The sequence below is a fragment of the Salmo trutta genome, chromosome 12 (assembly GCF_901001165.1).
Source record: "Salmo trutta chromosome 12, fSalTru1.1, whole genome shotgun sequence".
Taxonomy (NCBI): domain Eukaryota; kingdom Metazoa; phylum Chordata; class Actinopteri; order Salmoniformes; family Salmonidae; genus Salmo; species Salmo trutta.
Window position 1 is genome coordinate 78,483,518 of NC_042968.1, and position 15,322 is coordinate 78,498,839.

At 40.4% G+C, this 15,322-nt stretch overlaps 2 protein-coding genes across 2 annotated transcripts; one reads left to right on the plus strand and one right to left on the minus strand.

The window, feature by feature from the left end:
- The first annotated feature begins 1,538 nt into the window (after positions 1–1,538).
- On the plus strand, positions 1,539–5,743 carry LOC115204262 (peptidyl-prolyl cis-trans isomerase FKBP2). The gene is made up of 6 exons (XM_029769691.1): positions 1,539–1,683; positions 2,150–2,307; positions 3,783–3,895; positions 4,094–4,140; positions 4,866–4,901; positions 5,028–5,743. Exons 2-6 carry the CDS (start codon positions 2,152–2,154, stop codon positions 5,087–5,089), a joined length of 414 nt encoding a protein of 137 aa, XP_029625551.1. The 5' UTR covers positions 1,539–1,683; positions 2,150–2,151; the 3' UTR covers positions 5,090–5,743.
- An 80-nt stretch (positions 5,744–5,823) lies between these two features.
- Positions 5,824–10,302, minus strand: LOC115204263 (protein phosphatase 1 regulatory subunit 14B). Its single transcript, XM_029769692.1, has 4 exons — positions 9,582–10,302; positions 7,881–7,964; positions 7,638–7,670; positions 5,824–7,438 (listed from the first exon to the last, which is right to left on the minus strand). The coding sequence occupies exons 1-4, from the start codon at positions 9,774–9,776 to the stop codon at positions 7,352–7,354; spliced, it is 399 nt and encodes a 132-aa protein (XP_029625552.1). The 5' UTR covers positions 9,777–10,302; the 3' UTR covers positions 5,824–7,351.
- Positions 10,303–15,322: the final 5,020 nt, after the last annotated feature.

Below are 15,322 nucleotides of genomic sequence, written 5' to 3' on the forward strand. Positions count from 1 at the left end.
GTACAACTGGCCCCAGCTTGGCCCCCCCAGTTGAAATGGTCTAGAACCGCCACTGGTCAGTGGACATTCTGTACCTTGTTTGAAGTCAGTAGGTCACATGACCAAGGAGCTATTGAAATTCAACAATTTGAATAAATAATTTAAAATAGTGCGAGATGTAAATCGACAAAAAAAAAGTGTGTGTGTGATGTGTGTCTATGCCATCGGGTTAGCTAGATCCAGTTTTAAAAGTTTTAGGAGTAATGATTAAAGAGCTTTTGACATTAGAAAAATTTGATTTGTCACTATGTTGACGGTCCCTAACTGCCTTTGGTGGACGTAAGGAAAACTACAGGCGAATATCCGTCGAATATCAAATCTGAAACTGTCTTTACCTCAGTAGTCTGAATGTAGAGAGAGAATGAGGCATGCTGTATATATTTGGTGTGCATGGCAACGATAACCTTTATAATGGTTTCTCTCTGTTTCTCTGTTTTTCACACACACAAACTGTGTCATATGAACCCTAATGGAAAACCTTGTTGGAAAATAATGCCGTAATTACGGTTCAATCGTGTACAGGCTCGATTGGTGGGAAGGTGGGTAGTTGTTGAAGACAACTTAGTAAAAAGGTTTCCAAAAGGGTTCTAAGGCCGTTCCCATTGGAGAACCCTTTTGGGTTCCAGGTAGAACCCTCTGTGGAGCTGTTCTGGAACCAAAAGGGTTCTACCTAGAACCAAAAAGGGTTCTTCAAAGAGTTATCCTATAGGGACAGCCAAATAACCCTTTTAGGTTCTAGAAAGCACCTTTTTTTTCTAGGAGTGTAGGTTAAATGGCAAGCTTGAGGAATGTGCATTATTTTGCTGTGCTAATAGTCTATAAGGTAAATAGGTGATTGACATTCCACTAATAGGAAAGAGAAGAAACAAGGTGCTATGCTGATGATGAGACGTGTGTATTCATTCCCACTATGCCTATAGAATAGGAAACAAAAGTGAATTATGTGATGCTTACTGGATTAAGTTAAATTGGCATTCAGACCAACCTCCTTGATTGAACTTCTGTAACCTAGGTTACAATGGATGGCTCTCATCTGAAAGGAGGCTAAAAGTGTCCAGGAGGACTTTCAGTCAATATACTGCTATAGATCATACACAGGTAATCACATTCCTGCATAGCTGCATTTTGTGTGTGTGTGTGTGCACGCATGTGAATGTGTGTGTGCACAACAGCGTGGTGGGAGAAGCTATAGGAGGACGAACACATTGTATTGGGTGGAATGGAACAGCGTCAAACATGTGGTTTCCATGTTTGATACAGTTCCATTCCAGCAATTACGATGAGCCCGTCCTCCTATTGCTCCTCCCACCAGCCTCCTCTGGTGTGCACGCATGAGTGTGTGTGTGTGTGATGATAATTGTGTGTCAAATGATCATTCAAAATTGTGCTCCTGTTTGTTGTTATTAATATAATGTAGCTACAACATAGCGGTCTGCTTTAGTGTCTTTATTCCATCACATACTTTGGCACTACCTGCTGGGCAGTTTAAGATGAGCTATTTTCTCTGCTAGCTCTGAGAACGGACCAATAGCAGGACAGAAAATCATTGCGTAGACATATCTGGGACATTCATTCAATCACTCGGCTTCGGAAAATTTGGAAGCACACCGACCATCTTTTGTGTTTTATTAAATTAAAACGCTGGTAAGCTTCTTGAGAAATTATTAGTGACTAGCTTTTTGAAACGCATGAAGGCTCAATACATTTTTTGAGGAACCTAGCTAAAGTAATTGGCATAACGGATATCAGATACTGGCACAACAGATACTAGCTAGCTAACGTTCGCTAGCTAACGTTAAGTTAACTAGTTTGCCCCAATCGTCAGGTTTGAGGCATATAGTTCTGTGTAGCCATATAACTATTAAACATATGTTTATGTTTTGATAATGACAATGAAACTTACACACACATGCTCCCATTTATGATTGAATCACAAATAGATGTATATATGTAGTTAGCTCAGCTACACAGCTTCCATTTTATTTTTCCTATCATGCGCCCATTGATGATGACGTGTAGCAAGTTTATAAACTACGTTAGGTAGCCAAATGGAAGCCTATCAGATTTGCGTTTACTCTGTCTTACATTAACTCTCTCATGTGTACCCCAGATATGAGGTTTTGTCTGCTGTTTGTGGTCACTCTGGTGTCCCTGGCTCCGGCAGTTCGCGGGGGCGACAAAAAGAAGCTCCAAATTGGTATCAAGAAAAGAGTTGACAACTGCCCCATTAAGTCCCGTAAAGGGGATGTGCTGAACATGCACTACATCGTGAGTAAAAATTGAGATGCTCCTCCATTTAGACACTGAATGAAAAACAACATGTCCTAAAGCAGTATATATTTTCATTTTAGGACAAGATGTACTGTTAAGGAGTGTAGGCTAGCTTTACTAGCCTACTTCTTTGACGTCTAAGAACCCATTTTATGTAGGGCTGGCTCTGGCTGCCAAAACAGTAAAAAAACAACAACAGCCAAATACTTCATTTAAACGTGAATTGATTCTCAATTGTGGTAAGGTTCTAGAAACATAAAGCCCTCTACTTTCATATCACATCAAAATAATTGTACAAATGCAAAATATACACTTACTGTGCAGTGGCGGTCAGTGCTGTTTAAGATCCGATCATTTTTTTTAAATAATCATGAGCATGGCCGCCTTTCTATTACAGCATATTGGATGACTGTCATTCATATTCATTTCACCTAGTTCAATTTAACAGCGATAGGTTTAGGCTACTACTTGATACTCTGATTTTCCATATACCCATCATGAAGTTGCTACAACCTAGCCTACGAATGCAAGTTTACAATGTAGGTACATACAGATCTAGAGAGAAATTTCAGGTGACAGACAAACACATGGACAGACAGTGACACATTCAATACCGCCTTGCACACTCTGCCTGCATCTAGCTGATATAGGGTGTAATCAAAAGTCCAACAGTTGTAAACGAGAGTTTCGATAGGACAAATTCAGGTATGTTTATCCCAGTTTTGTTCCGTTTAAGAAATTGGTGGAATGAATACACCCCTGATCACGCATAAACACAGTTATATTTCATAACAGCCATGTTGTAGTCCTTTTCATATCTAAGCACTCTCCTCCTCTCACCTTTTACTTTTGCTTGTCGACTTCAATGCACAACACATCAGATGTATGTAACCAGAAGAAAAACTTTTTCAAACCATATCATAACCGCTACACACAGCCTACATCGTTGTTACCATATTAGCTAAAGTAACGTCATAGTCAACATAGCTAATAGAACTAACGTGTTAGTAAACTCGCTACAATCATGCAGTAGTGTACAGTCAGTAAGCAGTTTAGCACTTACACCAGCGGCTTACCCTGACTTGGAAGAGTTCCAGTGTTGTGTTGGATAGTCATAGCCAGCTAGCTAACGTAGCATCCCTCTGTTTGAGCAGGGTGTTTGAGTAGGAAAAGCTAGCTAGCTGCATTTGCTAGCAAAGTAAGTGAAACTGAAAGTTTAAAAAAATGGGCACAGCGACAGATTTCCACTGATGATTCGAACCAGTGACATTTGGTTACTGGTCCAACGCTCTTAACAGCTAGGCTATCTATTAAACTATTATCTTGCTCTCTTTTGAAGTCAACTACTCACCACATGTTATGCACTGCAGTTCTAGCTAGCTGTAGCTTATGCTTTTAGTACTAGATTCATTCTCTGATCCTTTGATTGGGTGGACAACGTGTGTTTAGTCAATAACTGTGTTTGTCTGCAGGGAAAGCTGGAGGATGGAACAGAGTTTGACAGCAGCATTCCAAGGAACCAGCCTTTCACCTTTACTCTGGGAACTGGACAAGTTATCAAAGGCTGGGACCAGGGCCTGCTCGGGTTGGTGCCTGTTTTTTACTTTCCCCCTGTTGATTACTAGTGTCCTCATGCACTGGATGACTTGTGAGGACTTACATTTGCAGACAGTGTCAAAACTATATAGTGATGTTCTTTTGGATATAAGGTGTAAAAAAAACATTGATTTCTGACCCCTGCATGCAAGGTTCTTAATCCATCAATCCCACTTTCTCTCTTTAGAATGTGTGAGGGAGAGAAGAGGAAACTGGTCATCCCTTCAGAGCTCGGTGAGTTTGCCCACTGATACTTCACATTTCACCGTCCCAATGACCACTGATACTTCACATTTCACCGTCCCACAGACCACTGATACTTCACATTTCACTGTCCCAATGACCACTGATACTTCACATTTCACCGTCCCAATGGCCACTAATACTTCACATTTCACCGTCCCAATGACCACTGATTCTTCACATTTCACCGTCCCACAGACCACTGATACTTCACATTTCACCGTCCCAATGACCACTGATACTTCACATTTCACCGTCCCAATGACCACTGATACTTCACATTTCACCGTCCCAATGACCACTGATTCTTCACATTTCATCGTCCCACAGACCACTGATACTTCACATTTCACCGTCCCAACGACCACTGATACTTCACATTTCACCGTCCCAACGACCACTGATACTTCACATTTCACCGTCCTACAGACCACTGATACTTCACATTTCACCGTCCCAATGACCACTGATACTTCACATTTCACCGTCCCAATGACCACTGATACTTCACATTTCACCGTCCCAATGACCACTGATACTTCACAGGCTTCTCCACATTACTGCTGACTGAATCTAGGTAATTTTTTATTTTATTGCACCCGCTTAGATTTATATAAACCCATCCATTATTACGCAAGATAAAAGTCCTGCCTTGTAGTCCATTTTCCTACACTCCCACTGTTCTGACCTCTCCATTCACATTCCTTCTTTTGTAGGATACGGAGACAGAGGAGCACCTCCTAAGATTCCAGGTATTTCGGATATTTCTCTAGGTCTCCCACTGGCTTGCTCTACAAGTCAGTCTCTGAGGTAACCATGTCTTTATTGTGAAAAGCTTTCCACCATATTAGTTTGTAACTACCCTGTGTCTCCAACAGGTGGTGCCACTCTCATTTTTGAAGTGGAACTACTTGGCATCGAGAGGAGGTCTGACTTATAGTGAACATTAACTTCAAACAAAATAAGCTGCCTGTTAGTGCTGTTTTTAAGTCACTGTGCCGTACCATAACTTCTTCCTTAACTCCTACTTACCCAAGACAACGTACAGGGTGACGGTTTCTCTTTACCATTAGTCGTTGCACTGAAATACTGTATAGTGCTAAAAGCTGTTGAAGATCCTACATAATATAGATACTATTCAACTATAGCTAACATATGTAACTGTGGTACTCCATGGTGAATTTGAACTCCAATGCCTTAAACATTATACATTTTTGTAAGCAAATAATAATTTTTGTTCCGCATTCAAAGTTGCCCCTTCCATCATTCCAGTGTTATGTTTTTCTGAATGTGAGACCAACTAGCTCTTTGACTTAAATGAATCGTCATTTTTGAGTATTTTACTAGCCTTATAAGTGTAACTTACAGGGTACGTATCATGCTGAGGGAACTAGTCGAACAACACACATGCAACATGGTAGCACAAGATAAGCGATAGTGCACTGTTCAATGGGTTTTTAGGCTCTATTGAATGGAGTGTTTGTAAATGAATTTTAGTTCTGGAATTCCAATTTCACTTCATTGGTATATAAGACTTGACCAATGTTCATGTTTCAGTTTGTTTAAATTGATTAAAGATATTTGGATTTTCAAAGTGACTGCTAGTGTTTTTTTCCTGCAAGATATTTAGCTATAGTACATTACAATAACATCTAAAGTGCACGCAAGTCAAAGTAGGTAAAACACGTATTGAATTTTAATAAAAATGTAACAAATTGTTAAACAGCACCATTAAGTATTGCTACATTACGTCACTACAGTTTTGCAATCACATCTTAAACACACACACCACAGATTATGCAGTTGCCTACTGTACCTCCAGCACTCTAAATGAACGCAGTAACCCAGTTCATGATTTGATTCAGTCTTCAACATGATGCAGGTTCTAGGAGATACACTGCGAATCTGGTAGTTAAAAGCCTGCCCAAAATAACATCTCAATGGGGTCCAAAAGATTAAGGAATTATAGTAATGAGGTGTACACACGCGGGCGCAGAGAAATGCAGGACCAATTGTCATACTTTTCAAAGACATTGCTTAATCCACAATAGTCAATACAATCATTGCTGTAGTCTTCTAAGGCCGAAGTCCTTTTCGCAGTGCTTACTGTATGGTTAATGACTACGTTTTTGGGGTTTGAGAAACAAGTAGAAAGGCCTTCGCTTTATATAGCTTTTTATCTACTTGGGTCAGGTCTGAGAAACAGACCCACCCCGTCACTCTCAGGCACCAGGGTGGAGGATATGGAGGGGAAAACAGTTGAACCATATGTTATAGTAGGACTCAAAAGCATTCACTGTAGTGACAGTTCATGTCATGGATTTAAATGGGCCCTAACCCTAATTTGCAAATGTTTTCCTGTGTTTTATAGAGTCAGTCATGCATTACTCCCAAAATGTATATTTAACAATAAATGTGTGCTATGAAAACGCGTAGACTACTGATGTTATTACAGTACCTTGTGTGGCATGCTGGTGTTTGTCTTTGATAACTGTCCACACTTGCTCATGTCAAAGGTATAACAAAGAAAAGCATAATGTTCACTCCCAGTAGTACAGTGTGAAATGTTGAAAAGCCCTTCATGCTTCCCTTTCAAAAAATATATTAGACAGATGATGACAGTGCTCGGCTTGAAATCATTACATAGACTTAACTACTGTTTCCCCAAATAAACCATTCTCGAGTAACACTTTGCTTCTCTATAAATCCTAGTTAAATTGGCATCGTACAAATGACATGGCTCCAACTATTACCAACCAATGATAGCTCACTATTTCTAGCTGTTACTATACATACAGTGATGTTGACTAATCAACTAACCAAAGAGTTACATTTGTTGGACTGCATAAAGTTGCATCTGTCATGACTCACTATGAGCTGTCATGAGGTTTATGTACTTGTCATGCTTTGCTGGTGACTTATAGCTCAAGTTAAATGTTGTCATGTTCTTCCTCCGTGTCATCAGTTTACCAATGCTGTACTATATTCTGATATATGAACACTCATCACTTACTACTGTATATGTATAACATGATTATAAATCCACAACAAGTTTAAACAAAGACAGAGACATAGTAATCCCTGCTGGTCGATCTTCTTCCCTCTACCAATCCTGCTGATTGAAGGATTCTAGGTGCTGAGGGTTTCTAGCTGGGTGTCCCTGTGTAGAACTGAGTTATAATCGGTTGGGGTTGTTCTGAGGCTATGGAGAAGATTTTTCATTCTTTTTGGGTGGAGTGCTGAGTTTCTGCAGACCTTTAACTTTCTCTAGGAGAGCCGTGACAAAGTCCTGCAGTAAATGAACAATGGAGGGTGATGTGAGACTGAACAACTGTTATCATACATATTACTCATTTATTTGAGAAACTCAGTCAAAACAATGGATGGGAAGTTGGTTCCAGACAGTTATTTTCAATTGATCAGTCACTATAAATGCTGGGTTTAAAGCTTAACAGGAGCAGATAATCTTATTCTAATTTTGAACTTACATCTGTAGGTTTGTAACAGTCAACCAGCAAACCCTGAAAAACAGTAGGAAGTGAAAGAGGAAATTAACTCCATTAGAAGAGCCAAATCCTAACTTGAAATCCACATGGGTAACTGTTGTAAATGCATGTAATGATATGGCAGATTTCCCATCAAATTTTGAGATTGACCTAAAGTAAGGATTCAGCCCTCGAGATATATATATATATATATGTATTCAATATAGAATAGGGTTTAGCGGTCACCTTGACCCTGGATGCCCGGTCTCCATCAGTGGGCATATCCAACAGCTCATCCACATCAATCTCCAACTCTGGAATCTCCTCCTCCTGAGAGAGGCAAAGGCAGTGAGAGACAGTGATGGTGATAGACAAAGACATGGACACAGAAAATATAGGGACAACAGAGAGGGGAGAGTAGAAAAAACTGTAATGAATATATCAGACAGCCTAATGATCAAACAAAATATTTTTGCACAGCTTCCTCCCTCTGCTTCTCAACACAACAGGATGGGCTGAACCCCCTATGTGGTGTGTACTGATAACAATACACACAGACTTCCTGACTGCTGTCTACTCAATTGAACATGACTGTTTAGAAGTAGCCATCCCTATAGAAATACATTACAATACAATCTCCTGTTAGTACATTGTATTGCTGTTTACATGCCTATAATCTACAGCCCAAGGACCTAGTCAGGAGGTCAAATAGTAGTTACAAGAGCCCACACTCACATAGGCCAATCAGAAAACACTCAGCATCTCCTCTGACCCTGGCACAACCCTGAGGACCAGAGTTGCCTAAATCAAAACACTAATAAATCACATTCATATCTCCCACTATATGTCACCCTCTGCTCCAGCCAAGGTCATTATTAGTCCAATTAGCACTTTACTAGTCCAGTTGGTCTCTCTGAGGACCACTTGACATAAGTAATGGTCAATGTCATTACAGTCCAATAATGCGTAATGTGCCGGTGCTGCATGTTACTTCTCAACCTATAATGTTAACCACGTTGTTCCCAACTTATCTGATGCAAAGGTGCTGCTGCAACACTTTTATGGGAATAGTTCATGTGTTATTGTGTGTCAAAACACCTGATCAATTCAGTGGTCAAGACCAGTTGTTCCCAACTCTGGTTCTCTAGTTCCCCCAACAGTACACATTTTTATTGTAGCCCCCTGACAAGCACACCTGATTAAACTAGTCAACTAATCATCAGGCCCTCAATGAGCTGAATCAGGCATGTTTATCCAGGGCTACAACATACATGTGTACTGTCGGGGTACTGGAGGACTGGAGCCAATGGACTCTAGACATGTCTAAGGGGTGCTGTAAAAATATGTTGTGTACAGGGGTCATTCATGAAGATGATCACCTCATACTTGTTCATGCAGAATACATCACAAACATGTCATGCAGTATGTGCCAACGCATTTCCATGGAGAAGCAGAGAGGGTGGGGTGGGATATCTATCCATAGTCAATGATATTTCCTTTGTTAAAGACAACCAGGCATTGCCATTATGTAACATTTGAAGTGGTCATCACATGCTAATCCAACAGAGTAGGCAGGCGGTACTGTAATGGCTTTGCAGGTACAGTGGCCATAGTACTCAGTGCCAACCGGCCTATCCTCCTACTTATCAATACATTATGCACACATTTTATTGAAACAGCACATTCTGTCCCTCGCTACCTGAGCAGACACCTAATTTATTCAATTGTTTAGTACAGTATTACAATTATGTGGCCACGCCCTACATTGTCTCTGTAATTCCCACTCATATTTTATTTATTTATTATTGTAGCCCCTTGGTTTTAATATTACTGCAATCCTATAGCCTACATCAATCCCAATCAAGGTAGAGATCATTGAAAATAAAAACAAAAAACGAATGGGGAAAATTCTACTGCAGACAAATAATAGATTGTGTCATTGCCTACCTCACAGTCGTATAAATCCGTTAACTGCTCAATTATCCACTCCTCCAAATTGAGTCGCTTCCTCAGCTCTTTTCTATCGTATTTCACGGTTACCCGGCCTTGCTTCTGGACGACTTCTGAATCCTCGGTACCGGGAGGCGTTTGGAAATAAACCCGCGCTTGAGCGGTTGAGTCCTGGCTTGTTAACGTCGCCATTGTCCTATGCCCGTTTAGATAAGACCGGTTCGAAATTAGATGCGGCTATTCGACGTTTATTTCTTATCAGCAGTTTAAATACTGGGTATGCAATACGCTATTGTTCTCTCTGACCGAAGTTGCATTGTATTTTCCAAAATTACTGAGCTACTCATTAAAATAATTTAAACTAGAATACTCACGCAAATACTTCAAACAGATTAAATTACAATTATCGATTACAAAAGATTACAGGCAGGTAAAAAATAAGTGAGCATACAGCACATTCACCTCCTTCAACTGTAGGCCTACAGTCCTATACTGGTATAGGCTAAATTGTTGCACAGTCCAAATCCGGTATTAGGCCTTGTCACTTGGTACATTCTAACAACACGTCGTTATTTACCAAGTTAAATATAATATGCATTTAATTGTACCTGTACCCGACCAAATTCGTATAGATAAATCACATGGAAATAACTCTTACGTAATGCATCATTGTTAACTCCCAATCGCCATATTTCTATTTTGGACTATCCCATGTACCAAATGTCAATGATTATGAATCATGCACCTTTACTTCAGCTTTTTATGGATAGGCCACGCCATTGTGACCTATATTGCATTCGGAAAGTATTCAGACCCCTTGACTTTTTTCACATGTTGTTACGTTACAGCCTTATTCTAAAATTGATTACATCGTTTTTTTCTTTCATCATTTCTTTCATTCTACACATAATACACCATAATGACAAAGCAAAAATAGGTTTTTAGAAAGTTTGGCAAATGTATAAAAACAAGAAACCTGAAATATCACATTTACCTAAGTATTCAGACCCGTTACTCAGTACTTTGTTGAAGCACATTTGGCAGCAATTACAGCCTCAAGTCTTCTTGGGTATGATGCTACAAGCTTGGCTCCTGTATTTGGGGAGTTTCTCCCATTCTTCTCTGCAGATCCTTTCAAGCTCTGTCAGGTTGGATGGGGAGAGTCGCTGCACAGCTATTTCCAGGTCTCTCCAGAGATGTTCGATCGGGTTCAAGTCCGGGCTCTGGCTGGGCCACTCAAGGACATTCAGAGACTTGTCCTGAAGCCACTCCTGCTTTGTCTTGGCTGTGTGCTTAGGACCGTTGTCCTGTTGGAAGGTGATCCTTCGCGCCAGTCTGAGGTCCTGAGTGCTCTTGAGCAGGTTTTCATCAAGGATCCTGACTAGTCTACTTGTACCTGCCGCTGAAAAAATCTCCACAGCATGATGCTGCCACCACAATGCTTCCCCGTAGGGATGGTGCCAAGTTTCCTTCAGACGTGGGGCGCTTGGCATTCAGGACAAAGAGTTCAATCTTGGTTTCATCAGACCAGAGAATCTTGTTTCTCAGGGTCTGAGATCCTTTAGGTGCCTTTTGGCAAATTCCAAACTGACTGTCATGGGCCTTTCACTGAGGAGTGGCTATCGTCTGGCCACTCTACCATAAAAGCCTGTTTGGTGGAGTGCTGCAGAGATGGTTGTGCTTTTGGAAGGTTCTCCCATCTCCACAGAGGAACTCTAGAGCTCTGTCAGAGTGACCATCGGGTTCTTGGTCACCTCCCTAACCAAGGCCCTTCTCCCCCGATTGCTCAGTTTGGTCGGGCGGCCAGCTCTAGGAAGAGTCTTGATGGTTCCAAACTTCTTCCATTTAAGAATGATGGAGGCCACTGTGTTTGTGGGGACCTTCAATGCAGAGTTTTTTTGGTACCCTTCCCCAGATCTGTGCCTTGACACAATCCTGTCCTTTGACCTCATGGCTTGGTTTTTACTTTGACATTCAATTTCAACTGTGGGACCTTATATAGATAGGTGTGTGCCTTTCCAAATCATGGCCAATCAATTGAATTTACCACATGTGGACTTCAATCAAGTTGTAGAAACATCTGAGTTGTCAACTAATGTGAATTCAACATGAAATCAACCAAACATTTCAACCTGTCATTGGATTTAGGGGTGGATCGAAATGTACATAATTGTTACCTGAAGGAAATTGGGGAAGGGTCATGCTTTTTCAATTTCAGTCAAGGGGAGTGTTTAGTATTTTTTGTATATAGTCCAGGGGAGGGTCATGCAATTTGTAATTGATGAAATTTCAATATTTGTCAGTTTTTTCGAATGAGTTGCTTAATAGGCTGTATCGATGTGTGCCCAATTCCGCCCCTCATCTCTGATTCTCAGCTGGGGATATATCAAGTGCGCCTGTAGGCTATTTAGTGTGGTCTCAATCAAATGATCCATAGCCTATAAAGTGCGTTCTCGGAGAAGCACAGAGCAAAGTTATATTTCTAAGATAGCTGCTGGGATGGTGTAAATAAAACTAGGCTGCATAACACACGGCAAGGGACATTCCACCCCTGATCCCTGACCTGCTCTGCTCTTGCTGAACAAAACCTTTTTGTGTGCTGCTTAACCAATGGTTGTACTGTGTAGGCCTGAGGTGGCAGTTCAGGAGGAAAGTCAAAGGCTTCTTCCAAAATGTTGTATTTATTTGGCATAGTCCAAAAAATCTTGCCTGTGAACTGACCTTTAGCGACCTATGTTCTGTTCAGTTTGAAAAGGAGAGCGCAAAGATGAGGAGGACCGGAGGTCAACTTTGATATCTTGCTACTACTATAATAGATTTTTTTATTTAAAAAAAAAAAGTTTATAAATAAGTTTCTTGCCCCGGATGTAGTCCTATTTATAGGAGTTATTGATCTCACAATAAGCCAGATTCAAGTAACTTACATTGTGGTGCTGAGACTTGAAGAAGCAGCCGTGGAACAATTAATCGGAAATGGACAGCGCATGGTGCTGAAATTAAACAAATTCAAGTATGCATAATTCATTTCAAATGTCTTAATTTTAATTAGACTTTACTGATAACAAGAGGGCTTTGTGTTGGAGCCTGTTTCTTCCTATTTAAGAAAGAATAGGTAGGTCTACCTGTTTGACAGAAGAAATTAGGCTGCTGCTATATCCATACATTTGTCAGTCAATTCCTCCACTCTTTAAATTACCTACCTCCGTGTCATTGAAGGGCTGTTAAGTTAATACCAAGACTTGAATTGAGAGGTTATGCCATATGTCTACTTTTTATTAAAGAAAATGGCAAATAGCACAGGCCTACCCCTAGTTAGCTTAAGATTCTGAAGAAAATAAAACGTATTTGATTATGTAAAGTGCTTTGGTTCACAATGCTTTATGCTAGAAATAAACTGTAAAATACCCGGAAAAGACGTGATTCCGATGCATATTAGGATATCATTGTTTTGTTTCTTTGACATTCAGAGGCTGAGCTACATACAACCTTCTATAGCTGAGGAGACAAAAATGTACTTTGCCTGGGAAGTAATCTAATTCTGTCACTATCAATTTATTAAGCTAATCACTTTCTGTACAATATAAGAGGTTTTAACACAGACAGCTTCTAGGGAAACACTTAAGACATTCTCTCATTGGGTTAAGCCATGGAGGAAGAGTAGCCAGCAGTTAACCTTCCATTTTTCTGCGTCATAATCTGTCTGGAGTGGAAAGGTAGGCCTAACTTTTGAAAGGACCATGCCCAGATTCCTAATGATGTCTCAGATTTATTTATTTGCATTCAGGGACAGTTTCGTTGCAAACAAAACACACTGATTTGGCATTGGAGAAATATGATAAAATGAACTCTCTGTCCATTCTTAGCCTGTAATTTCAGTAATTTGTGCGGTATTATTTAGGCTGGGTTTCTGTATTGCACTTTGTGACATCTGCTGACGTGAAAAGGGCTTTATAAATACACTGATTGATTAAAAAACATTCTGCTTATATGTGAAATCATGTAGAATTGCATGAAATGTTTACAAAACTCAACATTTTCTCAGACCTGCAAATCCAATGATTGATTCATGCAATGCTTTTACTATAAAATAGATAATCCCATTTCTGCTCAACCTTCTGTCACGCAGGCCTGTGCACTATCAAAATCCCTGCGTTGCCATGTAATGCTTACAGGACGGATTCTAACAGTGCATATCTAAGGCTCTGGTCTGTCCAGGAAATGAGGATAAACAGTATACATGGTCTCTGCTATCCACTTTATGTTTTAATTATTATTTGGGTTATAGGGAAGGGTCACTTTTTTTTTCAAGCGTTCAGGGAGGGTTTAGGTCAAATCTATTTTGCTGAAGGGAGGGGCATCCGTTTTCATTTCAGAGGTCCGATTTTCTCCAAGTAGCCCTTATTATCAATAACGTTCACTCCCTTAGGTCAAATTGGGTGAAAAAAAAGACTAAATTCCCTTACATTGATTACTTTTTGCAAATCCAATCAGTTTTCCACGTTGATTCAACGTCATCACATGTACTGTTTTGGTTGAAATTATGTGGAAACAACGTTGATTCAACTCGTTTTTTCCCAGTGGATATTAACACAATTGTAATGTGAAATCAAAGCTATGAAGAAAGCAAGATAAGTGAGAAAGGTCATTGTGAAAAAGGTAGGCCTACCACCAGAGGTCAGACAGCAACCATTATTCCGATCTACAGTACCTGGGAAGCAATGCCTCATCCGTTACCATTGTTGACAGTGTTGTCATTCCACCACTGGAGGGCCAGAACAGTGGCATGAATGATACTGTATCTATGAACACAGAGGCCATGGGGATAAGGCTGGCTGATATTGAAAGAATATTAAGACTCAGATTAAATGAAAGTGGTGAGGGAAGCAGGGGTGAAGGTCAACCGAAGCAGGGGATTTAGTCATGCTTGGAGCTTGGTGAAGGGCAACTGTAATGTTTGATAAGATGAAAACACTTCTCTGGAAATGTGGTTCCAAACCACATCTTCTATCATCATACCATATCAATATGACATGGTCCCAACGGTTACTGAGATACCGTCTGGCCAAGAAACACCTACTTTGTTGAGCCTTCAGATGGCATCTTTTCTTTCCAGCCGGGCTGATGGTTGACAGTGGAGCCAGCGGAGTATCCCAGCTGTACAATATCCTGGCTGAGAATGTGCCCGAGCAGGACCTGCAAATTCTATCTGTTTATTGCAGTCTGGGGGGATTTCAGAGTTTGTGTACCTCATCCCTTCATCCCTAATGCAGCATGTCATTGGCTCAGTGGCCATGTGTATCAGTGATCTAGATTAGAGCAGTATGGTCCTCCATGGCACAGTTTCCTCCTCCCTCCTCATTCTCTGTGAAAGCTCTTTGTCAAGGGAAGATTGCACTGTCCTACAAAAAGCCAATAAAAAATACATGAGAATTTCACAGGAGTGGCTTGGTTGTTTAAAAGTTAATTAGCAAAATGTAGCAAAGTGTAAAAGCTCTTCCTTAAGTGTGTGGAGGGGGTTGAGGGTAAAATCTACCATAACAGAAAGCCTTTTAGCTTTAATATTTTCTCTCTTTCACTCTCCTCTCTCAAGTAAAAAAAAATACACACAAACATGAACTTTCTAAGCAGAATATCAATTCCAATTTCAACGATCTGACAGGCGTGAAGAGCTGTGTTGTCTTACTGTTCAAGGGTTATGCTGGTACTGATGTGATTATCATGAAGTGTGTGGAACTCTA